Source organism: Macaca mulatta, chromosome 2, assembly GCF_049350105.2.
Source record: "Macaca mulatta isolate MMU2019108-1 chromosome 2, T2T-MMU8v2.0, whole genome shotgun sequence".
Taxonomy (NCBI): domain Eukaryota; kingdom Metazoa; phylum Chordata; class Mammalia; order Primates; family Cercopithecidae; genus Macaca; species Macaca mulatta.
Window position 1 is genome coordinate 15,979,554 of NC_133407.1, and position 24,523 is coordinate 16,004,076.

General features: G+C 39.8%; 1 protein-coding gene across 1 annotated transcript in view; it reads left to right on the forward strand.

Moving 5' to 3' along the window:
• DYNC1LI1 (dynein cytoplasmic 1 light intermediate chain 1) overlaps positions 1-24,523 on the forward strand; it is a 44,512-nt gene that overhangs the window by 15,943 nt on the left and 4,046 nt on the right. Inside the window, exons 3-10 of the mRNA XM_015132392.3 lie at positions 8,725-8,841; positions 9,585-9,815; positions 13,511-13,680; positions 17,231-17,324; positions 19,598-19,733; positions 21,168-21,279; positions 24,078-24,137; positions 24,266-24,310. Coding sequence (XP_014987878.1) covers positions 8,725-8,841; positions 9,585-9,815; positions 13,511-13,680; positions 17,231-17,324; positions 19,598-19,733; positions 21,168-21,279; positions 24,078-24,137; positions 24,266-24,310 — 965 coding nt within the window. The remainder of the gene's footprint in view (positions 1-8,724; positions 8,842-9,584; positions 9,816-13,510; positions 13,681-17,230; positions 17,325-19,597; positions 19,734-21,167; positions 21,280-24,077; positions 24,138-24,265; positions 24,311-24,523) is intronic.

The following is a 24,523-nucleotide window of genomic DNA, read 5'->3' on the forward strand; positions in this document are numbered from 1 at the left end:
TGACTAGACTGGCCCTGAGCTGCTGGGTTCAAGTGATCCTCTTGCCTTGGCCTTCCAAAATGCTGAGGTCCATGCCCAGCCAATAGCACTTTTTGTTGTTTGAGACAAGATGTGTCAGTGGCTGCTCTGTAGGAGGCTTAGAAGTATACATTTTAGGCTGGGTGCTGTGGCTTATGCCTGTAATCCCAGTATGTCCGGAATTGGTGGGTTCTTGGTCTCGCTGACTTCAAGAATGAAGCCGTGGACCCTCGCGGTGAGTGTTACAGTTCTTAAAGATGGTGTGTCCGGAGTTTGTTCCTTCAGACGGTCAGATGTGTCTGGAGCTTCTTCCTTCTAGTGGGTTCATGGTCTCGCCGACAGGGGTGAAGCTGCAGACCTTTGCGGTGAGTGTTACAGCTCTTAAAGGCGGTGTGTCTGGAGTTGTTCGTTCTTCCCGGTGGGTTTGTGGTCTCGCTGGCTTCAGGAGTGAAGCTGCAGATCTTCCTGGTGAGTGTTACAGCTCATAAAGGCGGTGTGGACCCAAAGAGTGAGCGGCAGCAAGATTTATTGCAAAGAGCGAAAGAAGGAAGCTTCCACAGTGTGGAAGGGGTCCTGAGCGGGTTGCCACCGCTGTCTGGGGCATCCTGCTTTTATTCCCTTATCCGACCCCACCGATATCCTGCTGATTGGTCCATTTTACAGAGAGCTGATTGGTCTATTTTACAGAGAGCTGGTTAGTCTATTTTACAGAGAGCTGATTGGTCCATTTTGGCAGAGTGCTGATTGGTGTGTTTACAATCCCTGAGCTAGACACAGAGTACTGATTGGTGCATTTACAATCCTCTAGCTAGACATAAAAGTTCTCCAAGTCCCCACTAGGTTAGCTAGATACAAAGTACTGATTGGTGTATTTACAAACCCTGAGCTAGACGCAGAGTGTTGATTGGTGCGTTTACAATCCTTTAGCTAGACACAGAGTGGTAGACAGAAAAGTTCTCCAAGTCCCCACTAGATTAGCTAGATACAGAGTGCTGATTGGTGTCTTTACAAACCCTGAGCTAGACACAGAGTGCTGATTGGTGTGTTTACAATCCTTTAGCTGGACATAAAAGTTCTCGAAGTCCCCACCAGGTTAGCTAGATACAGAGTACTGATTGGTGCATTTACAGTCGGTTAGCTAGACATAAAGGTTCTCCAAGTTCCCCACTAGACTCAGGAGCTCAGCTGGCTTCACCCAGTGTCTCCCCCACCAGGGCTGCAGGCCAAGCTGCAAGCCCATCATGTGCCATGTGCCTGCACTCCTCAGCCCCTGGGCGGTTGATGGGACTGAGCTCTGCGGAGGAGGTGGAGGCGCTTCTCAGGGAGGCTGGGACTGCAAGGGAGCCCACCGTGTGGGGGCGGTTGGGGCATGGTGGGCTTTAGGTCCCGAACCCTGCCCCGCAGGGAGGCAGCAGAGGCCCGGCGAGAACTCGAGCACAGCGCTGGCAGGTGAGCACTGCTGGGGGATCTGGTGCACCCACCACAACTGGGCCCTGATGCTAAGCCCCTCACTGTCCTGGGCTGGTGGTGCCGGCTGGCCGCACCGAGTGTGGGGCCCGGAGCCCGCACCTGCGGGAACTCGTGGTGGCCTGTGAGCTCCGCCTACAGCCCCGGTTCCGCCGGCTTCTCTCCCTCCACACCTCCCCACAAGCAGAGAGAGCTGGCTCCAGCCTCGGCCAGCCCAGAGAGGGGCTCCCACAGTGCAGTGGTGGGCTAAAGGGCTCCTCAGGCGCCGCCAGAGTGGACGCCGATGCTGAGGAGGTGCTGAAGAGTGAGGGCTGCGAGCACATTGTCACCTCTCACCAGCACTTTGGGAAGCTGAGGCAGGCAGATCACGAGATCAAGAGATCCTGGCCAACGTGGTGAAACCCGGTCTCTACTAAAAATACAAAAACTAGCTGGGCATGGTGGGTGTGCCTGTAGTCCCAGCTACTCAGGAGGCTGAGGCAGGAGAATTACTTGAATCTGGGAGGCGGAGGTTGCAGTGAGCCAAGATTGCGCTCCTGTACTCCAGCCTGGCAAGAGAGGGAGACTCCATCTCAACAACAACAACAACAAAGTATACATTTTGCTGTGAAAGGAGCAGAGTTTATAGGCACGTTTGTCACATGTACTTTTTAGGTACTAGGGATGCAGCAGTGAACAAAATAGAAGTGCCTGTTTTTCTGGAGCTTGCTTTTGAGGTTGGGGGAGACTAAGTAAAATACATAGTAACTTAGTATGTTCAGTGGAAAAAAATAAAACAAGAAATAAAGAATGTTGGGAGGTTGTAATTGTAAATGAGATGGGGGAAGAAAAGGTGGAGGTCTCAGTGACTCATGCTTGTAATCCCAGTGCTTGGGAGGCTAAGCGGGAGGAATGCTTGAGGCCAGGAGTTTGAGACCAGCCTGGGCAATGTAGCGAGACCCTGTTTTAAAAATGAATGAATGAATGAAGAAAGGTAACAGAGTGAGACCTGTCTCTAAAATGAATGAATGAATGAATAGTAAATGGTTGTTTGTAAGAAGGAATGAATGAATGTAGGTGGTCAGGGAGGCCTACCTGAGGAGGTGATATTTGAGGGAAGGCAAAAAGGAGTTTAGGCAGCATGCAGATATCTGAAGGAACTTTGTTCTAAGTGGAGGGAATAGTGGATATAAAGGCTTTGAGGTTGGACTCTTATATTAATTATGTAAGTCAATGTTTTGGGGGAAGTGGCAAGATGATGATAATGCTTTGTGCATATTGAAATGTGAGGTATTCATGGGACATCCAGTAGTAATGACTAGTAAGCAGTTCAGGAGAAGCTGATCCTTGAAGGAAGTCTGTGGGGTCACCAGATTTTAGGTGGAATTGAAGTCATGGATTTGCAGAGCCTCTGGGAATTACATATACAGTGAGAAGAGCAGAGGACTGAGGAACGAACCCTAGGTAACAAATGTTGGGTAGGGATAGAAGAGCAGTCTGCAAAAAGACTTAGGACCAAACACTTCAGAGGCAGCTAGAAAAGAGGATGGTGTTTCTGAAGTTATAGCCAGGCAGTCTTCTCTGACTTCTGTGTCTGCCTTTTCTCTGCCAACTCCCAACCAAAACAGCCTTTGAGTATAGTTGTCTCTGCCTCCATACTTAGATCAGAACTACCTCATTTTTTGCTAGGACTCCATTAATAGTCTGTTGTCTAGTCTCTTTACTCCTTAACTTATTCTTGTCAGTCATTCTTCCACACTTTTCCATAGTAGTCTTTCTAAAGTACCTAAACTGTGCCAGTGGTTCCTCATTTTCAGAATAGTCTGACCTTGTCAGCCTGGTATAAGATGCCCTTCATGATCTGGCCTCTGTTTGTTTTCACCTTTTGTTTCCTTTCCCCTTCACATCCTAAATTTCATGCATTCAAATTATTTGTCCTTCCTAGAAGGACACTTCTTTGCTTCTGGGTCTCTGTACGTGGTTTTCTCGTGTGTTCTTACTTCCTGGAATGACAAACTCTCCATGGTTCATTAACCATACAAGATTTGGCTTAATTGTTACCTTTTCTGCAAAGACTTCTGACTTCCAAGCAAAACCAGGCTCTTCCCTCTGGGCTGACTTCCTGATTTGTTGCATATCTCTGGTGTAGTCCTAATGACAGTATCTTGAAACTGTTTCCTATTTGTTATCCCCTTCCAATTTATGAGCTCTTAGAGGACAACAATGTTGATATAAGGATCTTCACATTCTTAGTGTATGGCTTAGTGTAATAAATGTCTAATGCAGTGGTTTTCTTTTTTTTTTTTTAATTTGCTGTTAATTTTTTTTTTTTTTTTTGTAATTTAAAAACAGATAGAGATGGGATCTCACTTGATCACCCAGGCTGGTCTTGAACTCCTGGGCTCAAGTGATCTTCCTGCCTCGGCTCCCAAAGTGCTGGGTTTGCAGGCATGAGCCACCACATCCAGCCATGGAGTGGTTTTCAGTGTGGCCTCTGTACCAGTGGCATCAGCATCTCTGGAAACTTGTTAGAAATGCAGATTCTTAGGCCCCACTCAGTATTTACTGGATTAGAAACTAAGGGGGTGGGCCCCAGTAATCTGTGTTTTAACAAACTTCTCAGGTGATTCTGATACCTTATAACAAATCCTGCAGGTGATTCTGATAGTTCTAATAGTTAGAAAATTATTAAATCGTCCAGTGAAATGAATGATTGACAACATTCACAGAGAGGAATAAACTCTGATCTCATGATAAGTGAAGGAGAACCCTTCCACTTGTGTTCAGTCTTTAGAAAAAGGAAACAGCCATGCCTTAGTGATGGCTGCAAGAGCTTAAAATAGTGAGCATATATAGTTACATTGACAGTTTTGTTTGTTTGTTTGTTTTGAGATGGAGTTTCGCTTTTGTTGCCCAGGCTGGGGTGCAATGGTGCTATCTCAGCTCACTGCAACCTCCGCCTCCCTGGTTCAAGCGATTCTCCTGCCTCAGTCTCCCGAATAGCTGGGATTACAGTCATGCACCACCATACCTGGCTAATTTTGTATTTTTAGTAGAAACGGGGTTTCTCCATCTTGGTCAGGCTGGTCTCAAACTCCTGACCTCAGGTGATCCACCCGCCTCGGCCTCCCAAAGTGCTGGGATTACAGGCGTGAGCCACCGTGCCTGGCCAACCGTATTTTGGCTCAAAATCTGTTCTGAATCTACTGACTTAAACCTTTACAGATCAAAAGGAAGACACAAGCTTGTTATTGAAAAATTACCCATAATATCACCATCAGAGATAACCAAATTATCAATAATTATTTCTAGGTAATATGGTTTCTATTCTTTTGCTTAGATTTGTGAGATTTTCTGCAGTTATGTATTTTTTATTTGGAAACCTTTATATTTAAGTAATTTCAAATGTTAATATTTTAAGAAATAAGTTGAAATAAACTCATCTGAAGTTTTTACCCTTATGAAGATATCTTTTCACTTTTTTAAAACTGACAAAAATTGTGTTTATTGTGTACAATATGTTTTGAAATGTGTGTACATTGTGGAATAGCTCAATCAAACTAGTGTCTTTTCATTTTCTAACATTTAAAGTGGGAATTAAAGAAATAAGATAGATCCTGGGTCATATTATATGTAGTTTTACTTAACTGATTACTGCTTATTTTATGGATCTGTGTATGCTTTACAAAATACTTACTGAACATTGTGTTGTTCAATAAGCTTCTGTTATAAGGCTGGGCACTAGGTTTTTACTTACAGTGCAAAACATTGTTTTTGTGGGATAATCCAAATTAAGTTGATATCATGTTAACTTAGAGGATTTCTTTCAGGAAAGTAGCCTGTCATAAGAGTAAAAACTTTAAGAAATCTTGATTCTTTTCCTAGTTCTAGAACAGATTCAGGCTCCTTTTGAAAGAAGATCTTCATAGATCTTTTCACATGGTGATTTAAATTAGTTTTATTATATAAAGTCTAATGCTTGTGTCTACCGAGGCAACTAGATAATACTTTTTTTTTTGGCTTATGGTTCCCAAATAACTCCAAATCCCAAAATTATAAATTAAATGTACTTATAAATTAAATGCCATAGAAACTCTACTAATTTATATAAGTACTTATAAAATTAAATGCCATAGAAACTGTAGAACTTGATAAAATTCAAATTAGCAACATTAATATAACAACTGATGTTTTGCTGAAATTAAATGCCAGTGTTGGGTTTAGTAATAGAAAGAAATATTTTTATATTTTATTTTTTACTGGTTATTATTTTCATTTTAAGCATTTTAGACATGATCATTATGGGAATCATTGTCATCATAGATATTACTGTTTTTAAACCTAATCTGTTTTGTTGATTGGCCAGTTTAATGGCACATTGTAAAGATAGTACTGAAAAATACTAATTTAATGTCAAATTCTTTTTTTAAATTAGGTTAAATTGTATGTATTTACAGGACATGAAGTTTTGGAATATATATGTGCGTTATGGAATGGCTTAATCAAGCTAATTAATATATATATATTACCTCACATAGTTGTCATTGTTGTGAGAACACTTAAAATCTAATCTCTTGGCATTTTTCCGTACAGTATATTGCTAATAACTATAGTCACCATGTTGTACAATAGGTCTCTTGAAGGTATTCCTCCTGTCTAACTGAAATTTTGTAACCTTTGACCAACATCTATCTCCCCAACTCCCTCCTCCACCATGGCCCCAGTCCCTGGTAACTACCATTGTGTTCTCAACTTCTGTAAGATCAACTTTTTAAGGTTGCACGTATGAGTGAAATAATGGAGTATTTGCTTTTCGGTGCCTGGCTTGTTTCATTTAACACAGCAGTCCCCAGTCTTTTTGGCACCAGAGACTGACTTCATGGAAGACAGTTTTTCCATGGACTGGGTGGTGATGTTTCAGGATGAAACTCTTTCACCTCAGATCATCAGGCATTAGTTAGATTCTCCTAAGAAGCATGCAGCCTTGATCCCCAGGTGTGCGCAGTTCACATTAGGGTTTGGGCTCCTATGGGAATCTAATGCCAGCACTGCTGATCTGACAGGAGGCGGAGCTCAGCGGTAATGCTGTTGGCTCACCTCCTGCCATGTGGCCTGGTTCCTAACAGGCCACAGACTGGTACCTGTCCACAGCCCAGGGGGTTGGGCCCCCTGATTTAACATAATGAAGAACCTTCCAGGTTCATTCATATTATTGCATATCATGGAAATTCTTTCCTCCTTTGAGGCTAAATAGTATTGCATTTTGGGTATGTGTGTGTATAATATATATGTGTGTATATATTATATGTACATATACACACATACACATACCAGATTTTCCTTATCTATTCATTTGTTGATGGAGTTGATGGACAATTAGGTTGATACCATATCTTGGCTATTGTGAATAATGCTGCAGTGAACATTGGGAGTACAGATACTCCCTTTAATATATTTACTTCCTTTGGATTTCTTACTGTCACCTTTTTTATTGCCTATGTAAAGGTACAGTTATTACTATGAAGTATTAGAAAATGCTTCATAAAAAGAACCAGTCTGCCCAGTGCAATTGAATATGGAATTGACTGCTCTGGGATACTTTGAATTTGGCGTGCCTGTGTGTTGACTCTCTTTTCTGTTCTGTCTGCTTCACTTGGCTTCCCCTTGGCCCCAGCAGGATTATAAACACCATTGCAGAGGTGGGCACTGCAATCTTGTGGCAGCATTCAGATACAAAGACCTAAGACGTATTTTTTTTTAGCTTAACATGAAAATGAAGACAATTTTTAAATTCAGAGAACTCATAAATCTCCAGGCATAAGTCCTTAGATCCAAGCAACTCCAGTTTTATATCTATAAATACTATTACTATGATTCTAACAAGTCCATGAACAGTAACATATAAGTAGCATTTAAATACTCACAATATAAAAAAGCACTCACCAAAACATTGAACAGCTAGCCTAGTTTTGTTTTGTTTTGAGACGGAGCCTCGCTCTGTCGCCCAGGCTGGAGTGCAGTGGCGCGATCTTGGCTCACTGCAACCTCCACCTCCTGGATTCAAGCAATTCTCCTGCCTCAGCCTCCTGAGTGGCTGGGATTACAGGTGCACGCCACTGTGCCCGGCTAATTTTTTGTATTTTTAGTAGAGATGGGGTTTCATCATGCTGCAAGGCTGGTCTCGAACTCCTGACCTCGTGATCCACCTGCCTTGGCCTCCCAAAGTGCTAGGATTACAGGCGTGAGCCACCGCGCCTGGCCTAGTTAGCCTAGTTTTAAACCTTTTTAAAAAAATACTTGTGTCAAGTTTAAATCACGTGATTTTCTGCCATTAACACTTTTAAGTCTATTTTTAATTTTTGTCTGTTGTACATTCCCCCTACACTTTTTCTTGCCCAGTTTTTTATCCCCATTTTCTCCCCATCTCTCCTGCTATGTATTTATTATGGCTTCATGGTTCTGGTAAGGGTCACAGTTCCCTGTCCTGATGTACAGGGAACTGATTGATGCACCGTCCATCCCCCTTCATTGGCCCTTAGGTGGACATATAACTCAAACTGGGCCAATTAAGAGTCTTTAACTGAGGTTCTTCAGACTGAAAGCCAAGAGTAAGAGTCTTTTGTTCCTTGTGGATTAAACTGGGATGACATGAGAGTGGAAATTCCTGAAACCTAAGGTGTTTCACTTTACCTTCTCATCTCCTGAAAATTATCCATAGAGGAAGTCATTTGCAATAGGATAGGACAAGATTTAACAAGACCGGGAGAGAGAATCCTGGTCATGATGGAGTCTGCATCTTTATCTCTTTTTTTTTTCTTCAGACAGAGCCTCACTTTGTTGCCCAGCCTGGAGTACAGTGGCACAATCTTGGCTCACTGCAACCTCTGCCTCCCAGGTTTAAGCAATTCTTCTGCCTCAGCCTCCTGAGCAGCTGGAATTACAGGCGTGTGCCACCATGCCTAATTAATTTTTCTACTTTTAGTAGAGATGGGATTTTACCATGTTGGCCAGGCTGTTCTCGAACTCCTGACCTCAGGTGATCCGCCTGCCTCAGCCTCCCAAAGTGCTGGGATTATAGGTGTGAGCCACCGCACCCAGCCAAGTCTGCATCTTTGATACTGTAGCTGCTCCATTATATTTCATCAAATTGTCTTTTTGGTTGAAGCTAGTTCCAGTTGGGTCTTTCACTTGATACTAGAAAGCATCCTTAAATAATCTGTGTTGTAATTTATAAGATGTATCCTTTTTTTTTATATCTAGGTGAAGATGGAGCCGGAAAAACAAGCTTAATAAGAAAAATTCAGGGAATAGAGGAGTATAAGAAAGGAAGAGGACTGGAATATTTGTACTTAAATGTGCATGATGAAGACAGGGATGGTGAGTGTCATTTGTAACATAAATTTCTGAAGTCTGTTGTGAGGTGCACTGCCATTCACATTAGTCTTTGATTTTTTTTTTTTGGGGGGGGTAATTTTTTACTAGAAGTTCTGTGATGTCATGCTGGTCAAGAAATAGCTATGTTTAGGCATACTTTTATTAATTTGGGATTGGGATTCGTATATGATACTTTTAAGCATCTTAAGCTATCCTGGTGTGCAGATACTTCTTTCCGGCCATACTTGAAGAATCTCAATTTTTCAGCTCATCTTCCCTCAGATAGTGATTGTTTTGTTGACTCCCATTTCACCTTCTAATTTTCTGATAAAAATATTATCTACTTAGCTTTTATCTATCAGCTATTTTTTCTTCTGTAGATCACTTGCCTTCTCATTTTTGTATATAATATCTTGGTATGCATATCTCTATCTGCTGATGGTAAAAACAAACAAGTTATGCATCCTCTGGTTTTAGATTAAGAAATATGAAGTAGAGGATGCTACAGTGAAGTCATTTTAGGCCTTTAGATAAATTAGAAGATGGCCTAAATAGTTGAACTATACTGGCAGTTAAGTCATTTTAGGCCTTTAAATAAATTGGTAGATGGCCTACATTGTTGAATTTTGTCAAAGCCAATAGCACATCTCCTGTGGAGATGCACTAAAATACCAAGTGGTACTGTTAGTTGGATGATGAAATTACTTAATCTCGTTGCCTTGGTTACTTTGTTTTGTCTGTTGTAGATCAAACAAGATGTAATGTATGGATCTTAGATGGAGACCTATATCACAAAGGCCTCCTTAAATTTTCACTGGATGCCGTATCTCTGAAGGATACCCTAGTTATGCTGGTTGTTGACATGTCAAAGCCTTGGACTGCTTTGGATTCTTTACAGAAATGGGCCAGTGTTGTTAGAGAACATGTTGACAAACTGAAAATCCCTCCTGAAGAAATGAAACAAATGGAGCAAAAGTGTAAGTAGTCTAGAAATAATAATGTAGGTTTCAAAAACAAAATATCTAGGCTGACTTTAATCATTAGAAATTTTTGACTATGAAAAAGGTTTAATGAAGTAAGCATATTGTAAGTACTTTTTTTTTTTTTTGAGACAGAATCTTGTTCTGTCGCCCAGGCTGGAGTGCAGTGGCATGATCTTGGCTCACTGCAACCTCTGCCTCCTGGGTTTAAGCTGTTCTCCCTCAGCCTCCTGAGTAGCTGGTATTAGAGGCGCCTGCCACCGTGCCCTGCTAATTTTTGTATTTTTAGTAGAGACGGGATTTCACCATATTGGCTAGGCTGGTCTCGCACTCCTGACCTCATGATCCACCGCCCTCGGCCTCGCAGAGTGCTGGGATTACAGGCGTGAGTCACCGGCCTGGCCTGTAACTACTGTTTTAAAAATTCTGTTTAGATGATGTGCTAGGTTTTAATACAGTTTCAAATTAGAAACATAAGACACAATGGTAAACTGTTTAGTAGAGATGCCTTTTCTCCTTGCCAAAAAGCTGTGTGTGTTCATTTTGGAAAGTAGCTTTGCAGGGTGAAAAAATGGAATCTTTCTTCAGCTGCTCATTTTCAGCAGTTTCATTTTTTAACTAGTAATCTTACTGACCTTGTCAAAATGAAATGTGCCTAGAAAGATGTTGACAGTATACATATAAAGATATTAAAATGGTTTTATGATTTACAAAGTACATATTTTATACATGCTCATGTGAATTGGAGATTTTTATGGGAATTATGAAAATTGTATGAGTCATTTCTAACAGGTTGTAAGCCAGTAACATTTTTTATTTACTTTTTTTAAATTTTTGAGTCAGGGTCCCACACTGTTGCCCAGGCTGAAGTGCAGTGGCACAATCTTGGCTCACTGCAATGTCTGCGCCCCAGGCTCAAGCCATCCCCCAACCTCAGCCTCCCGAGTATCTGGGACTACAGGCACGTACCACCATGCCTGGCTAATTTTTTTATTTTTCGTAGACATAGGGTTTTGCCATGTTGCCCAGGCTGGTCTTGAACTCCTGAGCTCAAGCGATCCACCTTGCTCAGACCCCCAAAGTGTGCAGGGATTACAGGCATGAGCCACCACATTCAGCTGCCTGTAATATTTTTTAATGTCACTTAGAGTTCTTCATTTGCCAATATCGTGCTTTGCATAAGAAAATACATAGATGGGCCAGGCATGGCGGCTCACATCTGTAATCCCAGCACTTTGGGAGACTGAAGCAGGTGGATCACGAGGCAGAAGTTTAAGACCAGCCTGGCCAAGATGGTGAAACCCCGTCTCTACTAAAAATACAAAAAAAAAAAACAGCCCAGCATGGTGGCAGGCACCTGTAATCCCAGCTACTTGGGAGGCTGAGGCAGAGAATTGCTTGAACCCAGGAGGCAGAGATTGCAGTGAGCTGAGATTGTACCACTGCACTCCAGCCTGGGTGACAGAGCAAGACTCCGTCTCAAAAAAAAAAAAAGGAAGTACATAGATGAGCTCCTTTGTTGTTATTTACTGACAGTAACTTTTAAAGCGAATTTGCCGGCTTGCTGGAATTTATGCGTAAGAAAACAGTAAAACTTGTATGTACTAAATCATTGAAAGAGATGTCTAAATACTTTTAATTTTGTTTGTTTGTTTGTTTGTTTACTATTGCCTGTGGAGTTTTTGTTGTTGTTCTTCTCTAAGTCTAGATTTATTCTAGAGTAGTAGTTGTTCAACTGTGGTTCCCTGGACCAGCAGCACTAGTATCAGTATAGCTGGGAACATGTCAAAAATACACATTTTTCACTCCCCATCCTAGACCACTGAACTAGAAACTCTTGAGGGTGGAAACAGTAATCTGGGATTTAACAAGCCTTTGAAGTGATTCTGGTGCATGATAAAATTTGGTAGCCACTGTTAGATTACAGCCTCTGATCTTAAGGGTGGTAGTCACCAAGGCTGCTAAGGGTTAATACAGACCCCTGTGTTTCTGGAGGGAACGGTGCCCAACTGTTCGGGATTCCCTATTCCTTGACCCCATGTAAATTCAGAACAGTTTTCCTCCATATGAGTCAGTCTTCACGATCCAAAGATCTGGCTCATAATTACTTAAAGAGAAAACACACATTTTTTTTCTAAGTAAGTAATAATGTACATTCTTTGTTTTTTGAAAATTGAAAATAGGGCTGGGCGCAGTGGCTCACGCCTGTAATCCCAACATTTTGGGAGGCCAAGGCAGGTGGATCACAAGGTCAGGAGTTCAAGACTAGCCTGGCCGATATGGTGAAACCCTGTCTCTTCTAAAAATACAAAAATGAGCTGGGCTTTGTGGTGGGCACCTGTAGTCCCAGTCCGTTGGGAGACTGAGGCAGGAGAATCACTTGAACACAGGAGGTGGGGGTTGCAGTGAGCCGAGGTTGTACCACTGTACTCCAGCCTGGTGACACAGTGAGACTCCATCTCAAAAAAAAAAAAGAAAAGAAAAGAAAAAGAAAATAGCCAGTCACAGTGGCTCACCCCTGTTATCCCAACACTTTGGTTTGCTGAGGTGGGAGGATTGCTTGAGCCCAGAGTTCGAGACCAGCCTGGGCAACATAGTGAGACCCCAGTCTCTACAAAAATAAAATAAAAAGTTAGCCAGGTGTGGTGGCACATGCCTGTAGCTACTCAGGAGGTTGAGCTAGAAGATCACTTGGGTTAGGGCTATAGTGAGCCATGATTGCACCGCTGCACTCCAGCATGGGTGACAGAGCAAGACCCTGTCTCAAATCAGTAAATCAGTAAATCAAACTTTTGTGTATTTTTCCCAGTATTTTTATTTCTAAGCTGGAATCATACTTTGGCTTTATTTATATCTCTTTTAATGTTACTATTTCCTGCAACATTAAATATTCTTTGAAAACTTGACATTTTATAGTTGTGTATAATTTTTTCTCATATACCATTTTAATCCTATGCTATGGACAGTTTGTTTCCAAATGTGTTTTGCTTTTAAACATGAAGAAAAGAGTTATATGGAAATCCCTGTGTGTGCATGACTGATTGTGCCCTTGAGAATTCCTAGGAGAATAATTACTGAGTCTAAACATACATTTTCAAGTCTCTCGTTACGTTCACGTTTACTTTATATTTTTTAGTGACAATTTTGACAACCTTGCAAATAACTCCTAAAAACTGATTGGCACTGGTAATATTTCATTAAGTTGTACCAGGGTTGCAGAATGAGCATGGACCAAGATTGAGCCTAGGTAAAAAAGGAGAGACCTGAGTAAAGGGTTTAGTGAAAGGAGTTAGTATTAGAAAGTCATCTAGGCTGTCTTTTAAATTGTGGGATTTTTTTCTCCCACATTTATTTTTCTTTTATCTGTATAGTGCCTTTTGTGAATTAGAGAAGGTAGAGAGACAAAACCAATTGTGACTTGACCAAAAGAGTTTGCATAAATTGAGCCAGGTCTAGATAGAACCCTACTTTGTAGAGCCATCCCATGCAGTAGTAGTATTCTGCCTCCTAATTATTAATGTGGGTTCGTTGTTTGTATATTCTCTTTGAAATAGGTTTCTCAAACCCTTTTTGTTTTTTCTCTTATACAAGACTAAGTATAAATTGGAGTAAATTTTATCTTTAGATTATGGCAAGAAAAGTTACCTGCTGAAATAAAGCAATTTCTAAATTGTGTTTACTTTGATTTTCAGTGATTAGAGACTTCCAAGAATATGTAGAACCAGGAGAAGACTTCCCAGCTTCTCCCCAGAGAAGAAATACTGCGTCACAAGAGGACAAAGATGACAGTGTAGTTTTACCTCTGGGTGCGGATACACTTACACATAACTTGGGCATTCCAGTACTAGTAGTTTGCACAAAGGTTAGTTTGCTTCCTAGGGATTCTGCTACTGATATTCACTGAGGATGAACAACTGTTTTGTTTTCCAGGTTTTTTGGAGTTAACACATTAGTTCTCCTAGATGATTTTTTGTTAACAAATAATAGTTTAAAGTATTGAATGATATTAACATGTTGCTTTTGTGGTCTTAATTATAGTTTCTTTGAAAGAAAATGTTATTTCAAATACTCATGATTGAATCTCATTTTCATAATTTCCATTGAACTTCATTGTATGATCAGTCAGTTTAATAGAAATAATTACAGGTAAAATGATAGTTTATTGGTTTTTATAAACTTGTTTTTCAACTTTTTTTTTTTTTTTTTTGAGACGGAATTTTGCCCTTGTTGCCCAGGCTGGAGCACAATGGCACAATCTTGGCTTACTGCAACCTCCGCTTCCCTGGTTCAAGCAGTCTCCTGCCTCAGCCTCCCCAGTAGCTGGGATTATAGGTGCCCACCACCATTCCCAGCTAATTTTTTGTATTTTTAGTAGAGATGGGCTTTCACCGCGTTGGCCAGGCTGGTCTCAAACTCTTGACCTCAGGTGATCCACCCACCTTGGCCTCCCAAAGTGCTGGGATTACAGGTGTGAGCCACTGCACCCAGCCTCAACATTGAATTTTTATATGTTCTCTAATGTCAGAGGATTATGTACTTAAAATCGACTTTTAAACATGTAGCCGTGCTCATTATATGAAGTTGACATGCAGTTATCAAGTGTTTCTGGTTTTTAAAAAGGTTCTGATAGGATCACTATTATCAAAATTATATTATTGGTTATTTCACTGTATATGTTTTGTAATAAAATTAAGTTTCCTTTAAAAATAATTAATAGAAGACCAGGTGCGGTGGCTCAAGCCTGGGAACCTGGAAGGCGGAGCTTGCAGTGATCGTGCCACCGCACTCCAACCTGGGCGACAGAGCGAGACTCTGTCTCAAAAATAAATAAATAATTAATTTAAAAATAATAGATCAGCCGGGCGCGGTGGCTCACACCTGTAATCCCAGCACTTTGGGAGGCCGAGGTGGGCGGATCATGAGGTCAGGAGATCGAGACCATCCTGGCTAACACGGTGAAACCCCATCTCTACTAAAAATACAAAAAATTAGCCAGGCGTGGTGGCGGGTGCCTGTAGTGCCAGCTACTCGAGAGACTGAGGCAGGAGAATGGCATGAACCTGGGAGGCAGAGCTTGCAGTGAGGCGAGATCGTACCACTGCACTCCAGCCTGGGTGACAGAGTGAGACTCTGTCTCAAATAATATTAATAATAATAATAAAAAGATCAAGTTCATGTTCTCCCCGCTTGGTCCTGAGTGTATGTTTTTACTGTTTGTAAGTCATGGAATAGTTAAGAAAATGACAGAACATAAGTCCTTTTCAGACCTGAAATTAATGCTTTTTAACATGTAAAATTTGCGCATATAAAATTAAAGGAGGGTATAGAATTTATTTATTGTTGGAGTAAAATTGATTAAAGTATTTAAAACCTACCTTAGGTTTTACTTTACTACAAAAATGATCCATAACAAAGGAATGGAGTGACAGCATTTAAAATAATTAAGTTAAAGTCTGCCATCTGCTTTCAAGTGGTGGTTCTGGTATAGTTGTTACGTACACCTTTTCTGTAAAACAGTATCTTAAAATCTCACACTGAAATCCTTCTGTGTGATTTGTTTTTTATTTTGTTTTGGTTGGTGAAGAGCTGTTTGTTTACTGGAAGTTGGTTCCATTTTACAGCACTACATGCCTTATGAAAAGCAGTCTTACTTTCCAAAAGAAAAATGTTAAGCTTAAAGGGTCCGGAATCAGTATCAAGTGAGTCATAGAGTCATAACATTTTCAAACCAGAAGAGATCATCTACTGTATTTCATAAAATCTAAGACACTATCAGATGTATTTCAGTTTATGAACTTTTAAAATGTGTTAGGCATATGGAGAAATGTGTGTTTCCAAAGGGAGAGAAGTATAGTGGTTCAATGCCATCAGTTTAAAGACTCCAGAAATGGAGATTTCAGAGAGACTAAGTTTCTTGTCTTAAGTCCAGATCCTCTGATTTCAGTTAAAATATTTTTATTTTATTTTATTTTATTTTTGATATGGAATCTTGCTCAGTCGCCCAGGCTGGAGTGCAGTGGTGCTATCTTGGCTCGTGGCAAGCTCCACCTCCCGGGTTCACACCATTCTCCTGCCTCAGCCTCCCGAGTAGCTGAGACTACAGCCCCCGCCACCACGCCCGGCTAATTTTTTTGTATTTTTAGTAGAGATGGGGTTTCACCGTGTTAGCCAGGATGGTGTTGATCTCCTGACCTTGTGATCCGCCTGCCTCGGCCTCCCAAAGTGCTGGAATTACAGTCGTGAGCCACCGCACCCAGCCTTAAAATATTTTTATTTAATACTAAACCACCATGCCTTTCCAAAAGTGTCATTAAGTCAAAGTATAATAATTATTTTTAATCTTTTGAAATCACTGTATTTGATAAAATGGGCAATGAAATGCTTATTATAATTCTGTAATGAGACTGTTCCGTGCCGTATATATGTTTTTATTTTCATTTTTATGGAGAGTTTTGCTATGTTGCCCAGCTAGCTTTGAACTCCTAGGCTCACTCCTCCCTCCTCACCCTCCGAAGTAGTACAGGCGCATACCACTGCACCCTGTTAGGTTTTTTTGTTGTTGTTGTTACTTTATTTTATTTTATTTATTTATATATATATATATATATATATATATATATATATATAGTGTGTGTGTGTATATATATATATGTAACAAAAAAATACATAGCAAATTTAACCCGAAACTAATATTGGGTGTAATGACCATTATTAAATGTTTATTTTTATATTTTACACCTTCAATTCAGAAGTGTTTTGGTGAAATTATTTGGATGTTGTGATATTTGAACATGACTTCTTTGTATTTTTCTTAGCATTTTTCTGTAGCAAGCAGCATTCAGAATTGTCTCATTGATTGTACGGGTGACATTTCAAAAATCAGTTGTAATTTCCTTATTTTGTTATTAGTTGAGATTGTAATAAGCGTGAATAAAAACACCAGAAAAGAAATTAAGGTCACTTGAGAATTATCAGATAAACACAGGAACAAAGAAGAAATGGTGAGAAGTAGAGACTCCCTGGATATGCAGAAGAGTTTTATAAAACTAAAATGGATGTTAGATCTTTTAAAACTTTGTTCCAGGTTATATAAGTAGTTGAGTTAGCAAGTATGATTTCTTAGAACACGCTAGGCTTGTTATTCTTCCTTCCCTTATGTACTAAAACTTTCTCTTTGGTATTCTGACCAGATTTAACGTTAACATAGAAGTTAATGCTTTTTAAAAAGATAAAATTATCTGTTAGTCCCTCCACGTTCATAGAGCACTTGATATTCTGTGTCCTGCTGTTCATTTACCATATCAGAGTGGTACTTTTATGATGTTCCCCTATCCAGAATTGAACTGTTTACATTACTATATTTAGTTTTGATTATTTTAAATGTATTATTTTTAATTATTTTAACTTAACAGTGTGATGCCATTAGTGTATTGGAGAAAGAACATGACTACAGAGATGAACATTTTGATTTTATTCAGTCACATATCCGGAAGTTTTGTTTACAGTGTATCCTTTTAAATACATTATTGATTCAGTGTACCACTTTCCACTTTACCTTTTTTTGTTTTTTAAAGTTAAAAGAATTAAATTGATGGACTTGAGAAATTCTGTAAACATTTCTCCTTCTGCCTCTGGTTGGAAATTTCATTTTAATTCCCAAATTATTTATATTTGGATATTTCGAGATAGAAAAGCAAATATTGAAGTATATTACTTTGATTTGCTGTGTTTCAAGTATGCTTAAGAAAAATAATTATCGCCGGGCGCGGTGGCTCACGCCTGTAATCCCAGCACTTTGGGAGGCCGAGGCGGGCGGATCACAAGGTCAGGAGATCGAGACCACGGTGAAACCCCGTCTCTACTAAAAATACAAAAAATTAGCCAGGCGCGGTTGTGGGCGCCTGTAGTCCCAGCTACTCGGGAGGCTGAGGCAGGAGAATGGCGTGAACCCGGGAGGCGGAGCTTGCAGTGAGCCGAGATCGCGCCACTGCACTCCAGCCTGGGCGACAGAGCGAGACTCCGTCTCAAAGAAAAAAAAAAAAAAAAAAAGAAAAATAATTATCAATTGTATGTGGAAAAGTCTAGTAAGCTGTATGAACAGATCTGATTGAAAAACTGTATTTGTTGGTGGGTGGTAGGGCAAAGTCAATATTGCGTTTTCTGTGTTTTCATTTTTAATTTATTTAGTGTGTTGTCATCTTCTCCACATATAGCCTAACAGTGGTTTCAATATCTGGCTCTGCCTATCTAGACATATTGGATTAGAGTATTCCAAAGGGAGGCTGGAGAATCATCTATACGTTAGAAACCTTCCTGGAAAATCTATCATAGAAAGTCTTGTTAATCTAGATTGCAAGGATTAGGTAAGCCAGTGAGTAATAATTACATCTAAAAGAGGGAGAAAATGAAAGTTAACAGTGAATACTTTTTAGAGACTTTACTGTTGAAAACTTAGTTACACCTTGAATACACTGAAGAGTAAACTCACCAACCCTCTTGGATCAGATATTTTGCAGTTGCATTCCCCAGCCAAAGCTTTTGAGTCTGAAATGTAATGAAATGATATTAGGAATAGATAGTAATGAGTAATACACACATGTTTATAGTGTCTACAATTTATAAATCATTTTCATTAGTGGGCATTTAATTTAAGGACCACTTATAGAAAGCCTGAGTGAGATCACTTGACACTGATAGTTTCCCTTTCCCCTTTTCCCTTCTGTTCTTTCTCTTTATGGGCCTTTCTCTTTTGTCACCAAATGGCTGAGTTGGTTGAGTTAAAGGATACTAGTCTATCATAATGTCTTCAGAAATAAAATAAAAAGTGGGAGTAATTGTAGTATAGGTATCTATAGCCCTTTTTTAATGTTATCTTTGGGGATTAGAAAATTTGAGAATAAACAGTCTCTTTAATCATTTATTTAATGCTATACTTAAAAATGTAAATACAGGGCCGGGTGTGGTGGCTCATGCCTGTAATCCCAGCACTTTGGGAGGCCGAGGTGGGCGGATCACAAGGTCAGGAGATCGAGACCATCCTGGCTTACATGGTGAAACCCCGTCTCTACTAAAAATACAAAAAAATTAGCTGGGTGAGCCACTCTGAACCCATCAGTGGTCAGTGGTCACATTGTCCACGTATGTCTTAATATTTACATCCACTGTGTCTTTTGGATAAAAGGTCATCTTCATGTGAGGTTGTGTGATTTCAAGTTTTGTCATGAAATGTGCTTTTGCCTTGGGTTATTCCTGAAAGCTTCCTCATTGGTACCTGCTGGTTCACCTTTCAACACTGGGTTTCTTTTGCCCTCTGCAATGAGTGTCCTGAGCCTTATCCCTGAAGTCTTAATTCCTGTCTTTAGTAAAAACTACAAAGAAGCACTGTTACATACCATTTTTGTTGAAAAGGCAAACAAAACAGCTGTTGATAAGTAATATCCCCTCCATGAAGTTTAGGAAAGTTAAAGTCATAAAAATTTTCCTTTCATGTGCTTTAAATATAGAAGTAGTAGTAGTGTCAGTATTTCTAGATTTACCTTTACTTAATGAGACTTCTACCTTCCTAGGTTAAATTGATCATGTAAAAATTCTTTTATCAATTGTAGCCCATATGAAGGTAGTATTTTTTACTTTTGAAGTTCTTGATTACCATATAGTATACCTTTAGAGTTATTTCTGAAACCAAAATGCATAGAAATAAAAGTTAAGCTGAAAACACAGAATTTTATGGTGTTTGCTCATGATATTTGTCCAGAATTTTCTTTAACCATATTATTCAGATGGTGCAGCACTTATTTACACTTCAGTAAAAGAAAACAAAAATATAGACTTAGTATATAAATACATCGTTCAGAAACTATATGGATTTCCCTATAAGATTCCTGCTGTTGTTGTGGAAAAGGATGCAGTATTTATGTAAGTGCACTCTTAAATACGTAATTTTATCATGTATTATTGCTACTATTTGATGGTGAATCATATTTTCAGTTTTGAGTTGGGACCAATAGACCTTTCCATGATGAGTAAGTGAGAATCTATCTGTTCCTAGATTGGTTTTTGTTTATAACCTGTCTTGATTTATCTATTATTGCCTTTTAGATTTACTGCTGGCCTGAACCCTTTTTCAAAGGTTTTTACTATTATAGCTAAACTGTCTACTGGTTGCCTATATTAGTGTATTGTATCTGCTTATTCTTTAATTGATTATGATAGATAAATGGCCAAATATGTGATCTAGACATGCTTTTAAAAAGTTACCTGGCTGAGCACGGTGGCTCACGCTTCTAATACCTAGCACTTTGGGAGGCCAAGAGCGGATCACTTGAGGTCAGGAGTTCGAGACAAGCCTGGCCAAGATGGCGAAACCCCCCTCTAATAAAAAATACAAAAATTAACCCAGGTGTGGTGGTGCATACCTATAGTCCCAGCTACTTGGGAGGCTGAGGCCCAGGAATTACTTGAACCTGGGAGGCAGAAGTTGCAGTGAACCGAAATTGCACCACTTCACTCCAGCTTAGGTGACAGAGTGAGACTCCATTTCAAAAAAAAAAAAGAGAGAAAAAAGAAAAAAAATTACCTGAATAGTCCAGGCGCAGTGGCTCGTGCCTAAAATCCCAGCACTTGGGGAGGCTGAGGTGGAAGGATTATTTGAGCCCAAGAGCCCAAGACTAGCCTGAGCAACATCGTGAGATCCCATATCTACCAAAAGTTTAAAAATCAGCCAGGTGTGGTGGTACGCACCTGTGGTTCAGCTACTTGGGAGGCTGAGGTGGGAGGATCACTTGAGCCTGGGAGATGGAGGCTGCAGTGAGCCATGGTTGAGCCACTGTACTCCAACCCGGGCAACAGAGCAAGACTCAGTCTCAAAAAAAAAGATAACCATATAAAATTAGGAGGTAATAATTAGTGCCCCCTTCTCCCAAGTTAACACCAATGACATTTGTAATATTGGTAATCTTTTTTGAGACAGGGTCTCACTCCTGTTGCCCATCCTGGAATGCAGTGGCGCAATCTCGGCTCATTTCAGCCCCTACCTCCCAGGCTCAAGCTCCTCTCTCAACCTCCTCCCAAGTAGCCGGGACTACAGGTGTATGCCACCATGCATGCCCAGCTAATTCTTTTCCTTTTGTATTTTTTGTAGCGATGGGATTTTGGCATGTTGCCCAGGATTTCATTTTAAGTAGAAATTAGTAAAACGTGGACATCATGGACATCATAATAAAAAGCTAATTCGTTTTACATAATTGTTCAGATTGACTTCGTAAAAGTGTTCCTTTTACATGATCTTGGACTGAATGCAAGAATGACTATATAAACGCTTGAGAATTTACCATATGTGTTTCTTTCCAGTCCAGCAGGGTGGGATAATGATAAGAAAATAGGAATATTACATGAAAATTTTCAAACATTAAAAGCAGAAGATAATTTTGAAGACATCATAACTAAACCACCTGTTCGAAAGGTAACCATTTTAGTAAATAATTTCAATATTTAGACTTTAGACTGAGGGGAAGTCCATATTTTAAGATTGAAGATAGAAAGGCAAAAATGTTCTTTTTCCATCTGGAGGCTTTCTAAGTATAATTTGGGTGTGTTTCTAATGTACGGTTTACATAAGGATTTGTTTTAGCAAAATATACATCAGCTATTCAGCTAATTAAATCTTTGCCCTTGGCATATTTATATTAGCAATTGTTAGTGCAGAATCCATATTCTAATATAGTGCCTTGGAAATCAGAGATTGGCATGAGTGAATATGTGGATCTTACAGAGTTTGAATAGGTAGAAGCCGTGAACTTTCCAATCTAGAGCTTGGCCAAGAGCCAAGAAGACATTGCTAGAATAATTCTGTTGGTTCTATCTTTTGAGGCAGGTCTTGGATCTTCTCTCCAGTTAGTTACCCACATTAGCTCACAGCTATCCAAGAACTTGCAATTTTTTATATTGTTTTAGTTTTTTTTTTTTTTTTTTTTTTTTTTTGAGACGGAGTCTCGCTGTGTCGCTCAGCCTGGAGTAAAATGGCATGATCTCAGCTCACTGCAACCTCCGCCTCCCAGGTTCAATCGATTCTGTCGCCTCAGCCTCCCAAGTAGCTGGGATTACAGGCACCCACCATCTTGCCCAGCTAATTTTTTTGTATTTTTGTAGAGGTGGGTTTCACCATGTTGGCCAGGCTGGTCTCGAACTCCGAACCTCAAGTGATCCGCCTCCCTCGGCTTCCCAAAGTGCTGGGATTACAGGTGTGAGCCACTGCGCCCAGCCCAGTTTTAGTCTTAACTCTATCTATTAAATCAGATGCCAGAAGATACACTGCTTTCTTATATCTTGATTTCATGTTAAGCAGTGTATAGTGTTCTATAGATAGAGATGTTTCTGAAAGCTCTATAAAAACGAGTATTTGCATAAATAGACTATCCCTAATCTGAAAATCCAAAATGCTCAAAAATCTGAAACACTTTGAGCACCAACATGACTCTCAAAAGGAAATGCTTATTGAAACGTTTTGGATTTTCAGATCATGGATGCTGAACTGGTAGGTATTAATGCAAATATTCAGCAACCTGAAACACTTCCACTTCTGGTCGCAAGCATTTCGGATGAAGGACACTCAACTGGTGGTATTTCTCACTGACTGACTTTAATCTTGACATACGTATCAAGAAAAAATAATTTTGATTTAGAGTCTTCAGAATCCAAACACTCATAAAGCATCCATCTTCTGTTCGTGGGTTATTGTTAGTAATAAAAAAAGGTTAGCCAGGCGCGGTGGCTCACACCTGTAATTCCAGTCCTTTGGGAGGCCGAGGTGGGCGGATCACGAGGTCAGGAGTTCGAGACTAGCCTGACCAACATGGTGAACCCCTGTCTCTACTAAAAATACAAAAATTAGCCAGGCGTGGTGATGCGTGCTTGTGATCCCGGCTACTTGGGAGGCGGAGGCATGAGAATCGCTTCAACCCGGGAGGCGGAGCTTGCAGTGAGCTGAGATGGCACCATTGCACTCCAGCCTGGGCAACAGAGTGAGACTCCAAAAAAAAGAAAAAATGAAAAAGTCAAATGAAAAATCAGTTGGTGTGGTATTTGGTTTGGATATTTATTAAAAGAAATGCATACATAAAAATAAAAGAGCAAAAATATTTTGCATTCTTTTACTAACAGATTATGCTTTTTTAATTTATCTTTTTCTTTTATTCATTCCACAAATATTTATTGAGTATCACCTCAGGCCCTGTTTAGGTTCTAAGTGCTAAATGGGAAGGAGAGTGATACATATAATAAACCAATATATAGACACCTGTCAAGTAGTGATAAGTGCTACAGAAATAAAGCAGGGTGTAGGGAGAATAAGCGAGGGGACTGGGCTATGAGGCATGCTGTTTATGAACGCTGGGGGAACGTCTTTGATAAAGAGGGGAGAATGCTGAAAGCAGAGGGAACTAAAAGTGCACATGCCCTGAAGCAGAAATGTATGAGGAAGACAGAGCAGGAAAGAGCTGTGAGGAAGGTTAGAGTGCTAGGAGATGTGAGGCAGAATTAAGTTATTGTGGGTCTTTTATCATTAGGCTACAGTAAGGACTTTAGGTTTCATTCTGAGTTAGATGGAAAGTGATTGAGAGTTTGAGCAGGGGAGTGATATAATCTGACTTAACCTTTTAAAAGAATCACTGGCTCCTGGGAAGAAAATAGGTTGGGTATGTGTTATACAGCAAGAATAGAAGCAGGAGACTTTGCAATTCCTTTTCCTAATTACTCAGCTCATAGAAGAGCCATTATATTTTGATTTCAGAGAAGCAAGGGACAAGTTGCATTTCACTTAACTAGGATATTAATGGCCCTTTTAAAACACCGTAACTGCTGTTTAGCAAATTTTGTAAGCATGATTAATATGCTTGTGACTCTAGGGTTGTGCTGTTCAACACAGTAGCCACTTGCCTCATATGCCTTTTAAATGTAAAATTAGATAAAATTAAAAATCAATTCCTTAGTAACACTAGCCACATTTCAAGTGCTCAGTAGCCACTGGTGGCTAGTGACTGCCATACTGAACAGCAGAGATAATAGAACATTTCTAGAACTGTAGCTAATTACTGGACATCTCTGCTGGAGGCCTTGGGTAGGGCAGCTCACACATGTGAACGTAAATATAGTATAGGTAATGTTCACATTCTTGAACTGTTTTTTAATTAATCTAGAGAATAAGTTACTAATGGTGTTAGCATAATATATTAAACTTGCTCATTTGTGCGTTGCTCATTTCAGTTTGTACATGAGAAGGAAATTATGGCAGAAGATGATCAAGTGTTTCTTATGAAGCTACAGGTATGAAATTATATCAGAAGCAGACTTAGTATGGTTAATAAGTAAACTGTTCTTGTGTGTATTTTCTTTAAAAATACACCAGTATATGCTATGAATGTCTAAACTAGGATTATTTTGGTTTTTTTCAGTCCCTTTTAGCAAAGCAGCCACCAACTGCAGCTGGAAGGCCTGTGGTCAGTATTACAAATTTTGACAAAATGATTAAAATGCAGTACATATTATTTTAGTTCTTTTTTCTTAATTATGTACATATTTCATATGGGTGTGCTTTGATATAAACTTGAATTCAGAATTCTTCTGTAATTTGTGAGATTTTAAAAGTGTAAAGATCTATTGGTAACATTTGTTGTGTGTCAATACTCAGCCATTTATGTGTCATTTTACAA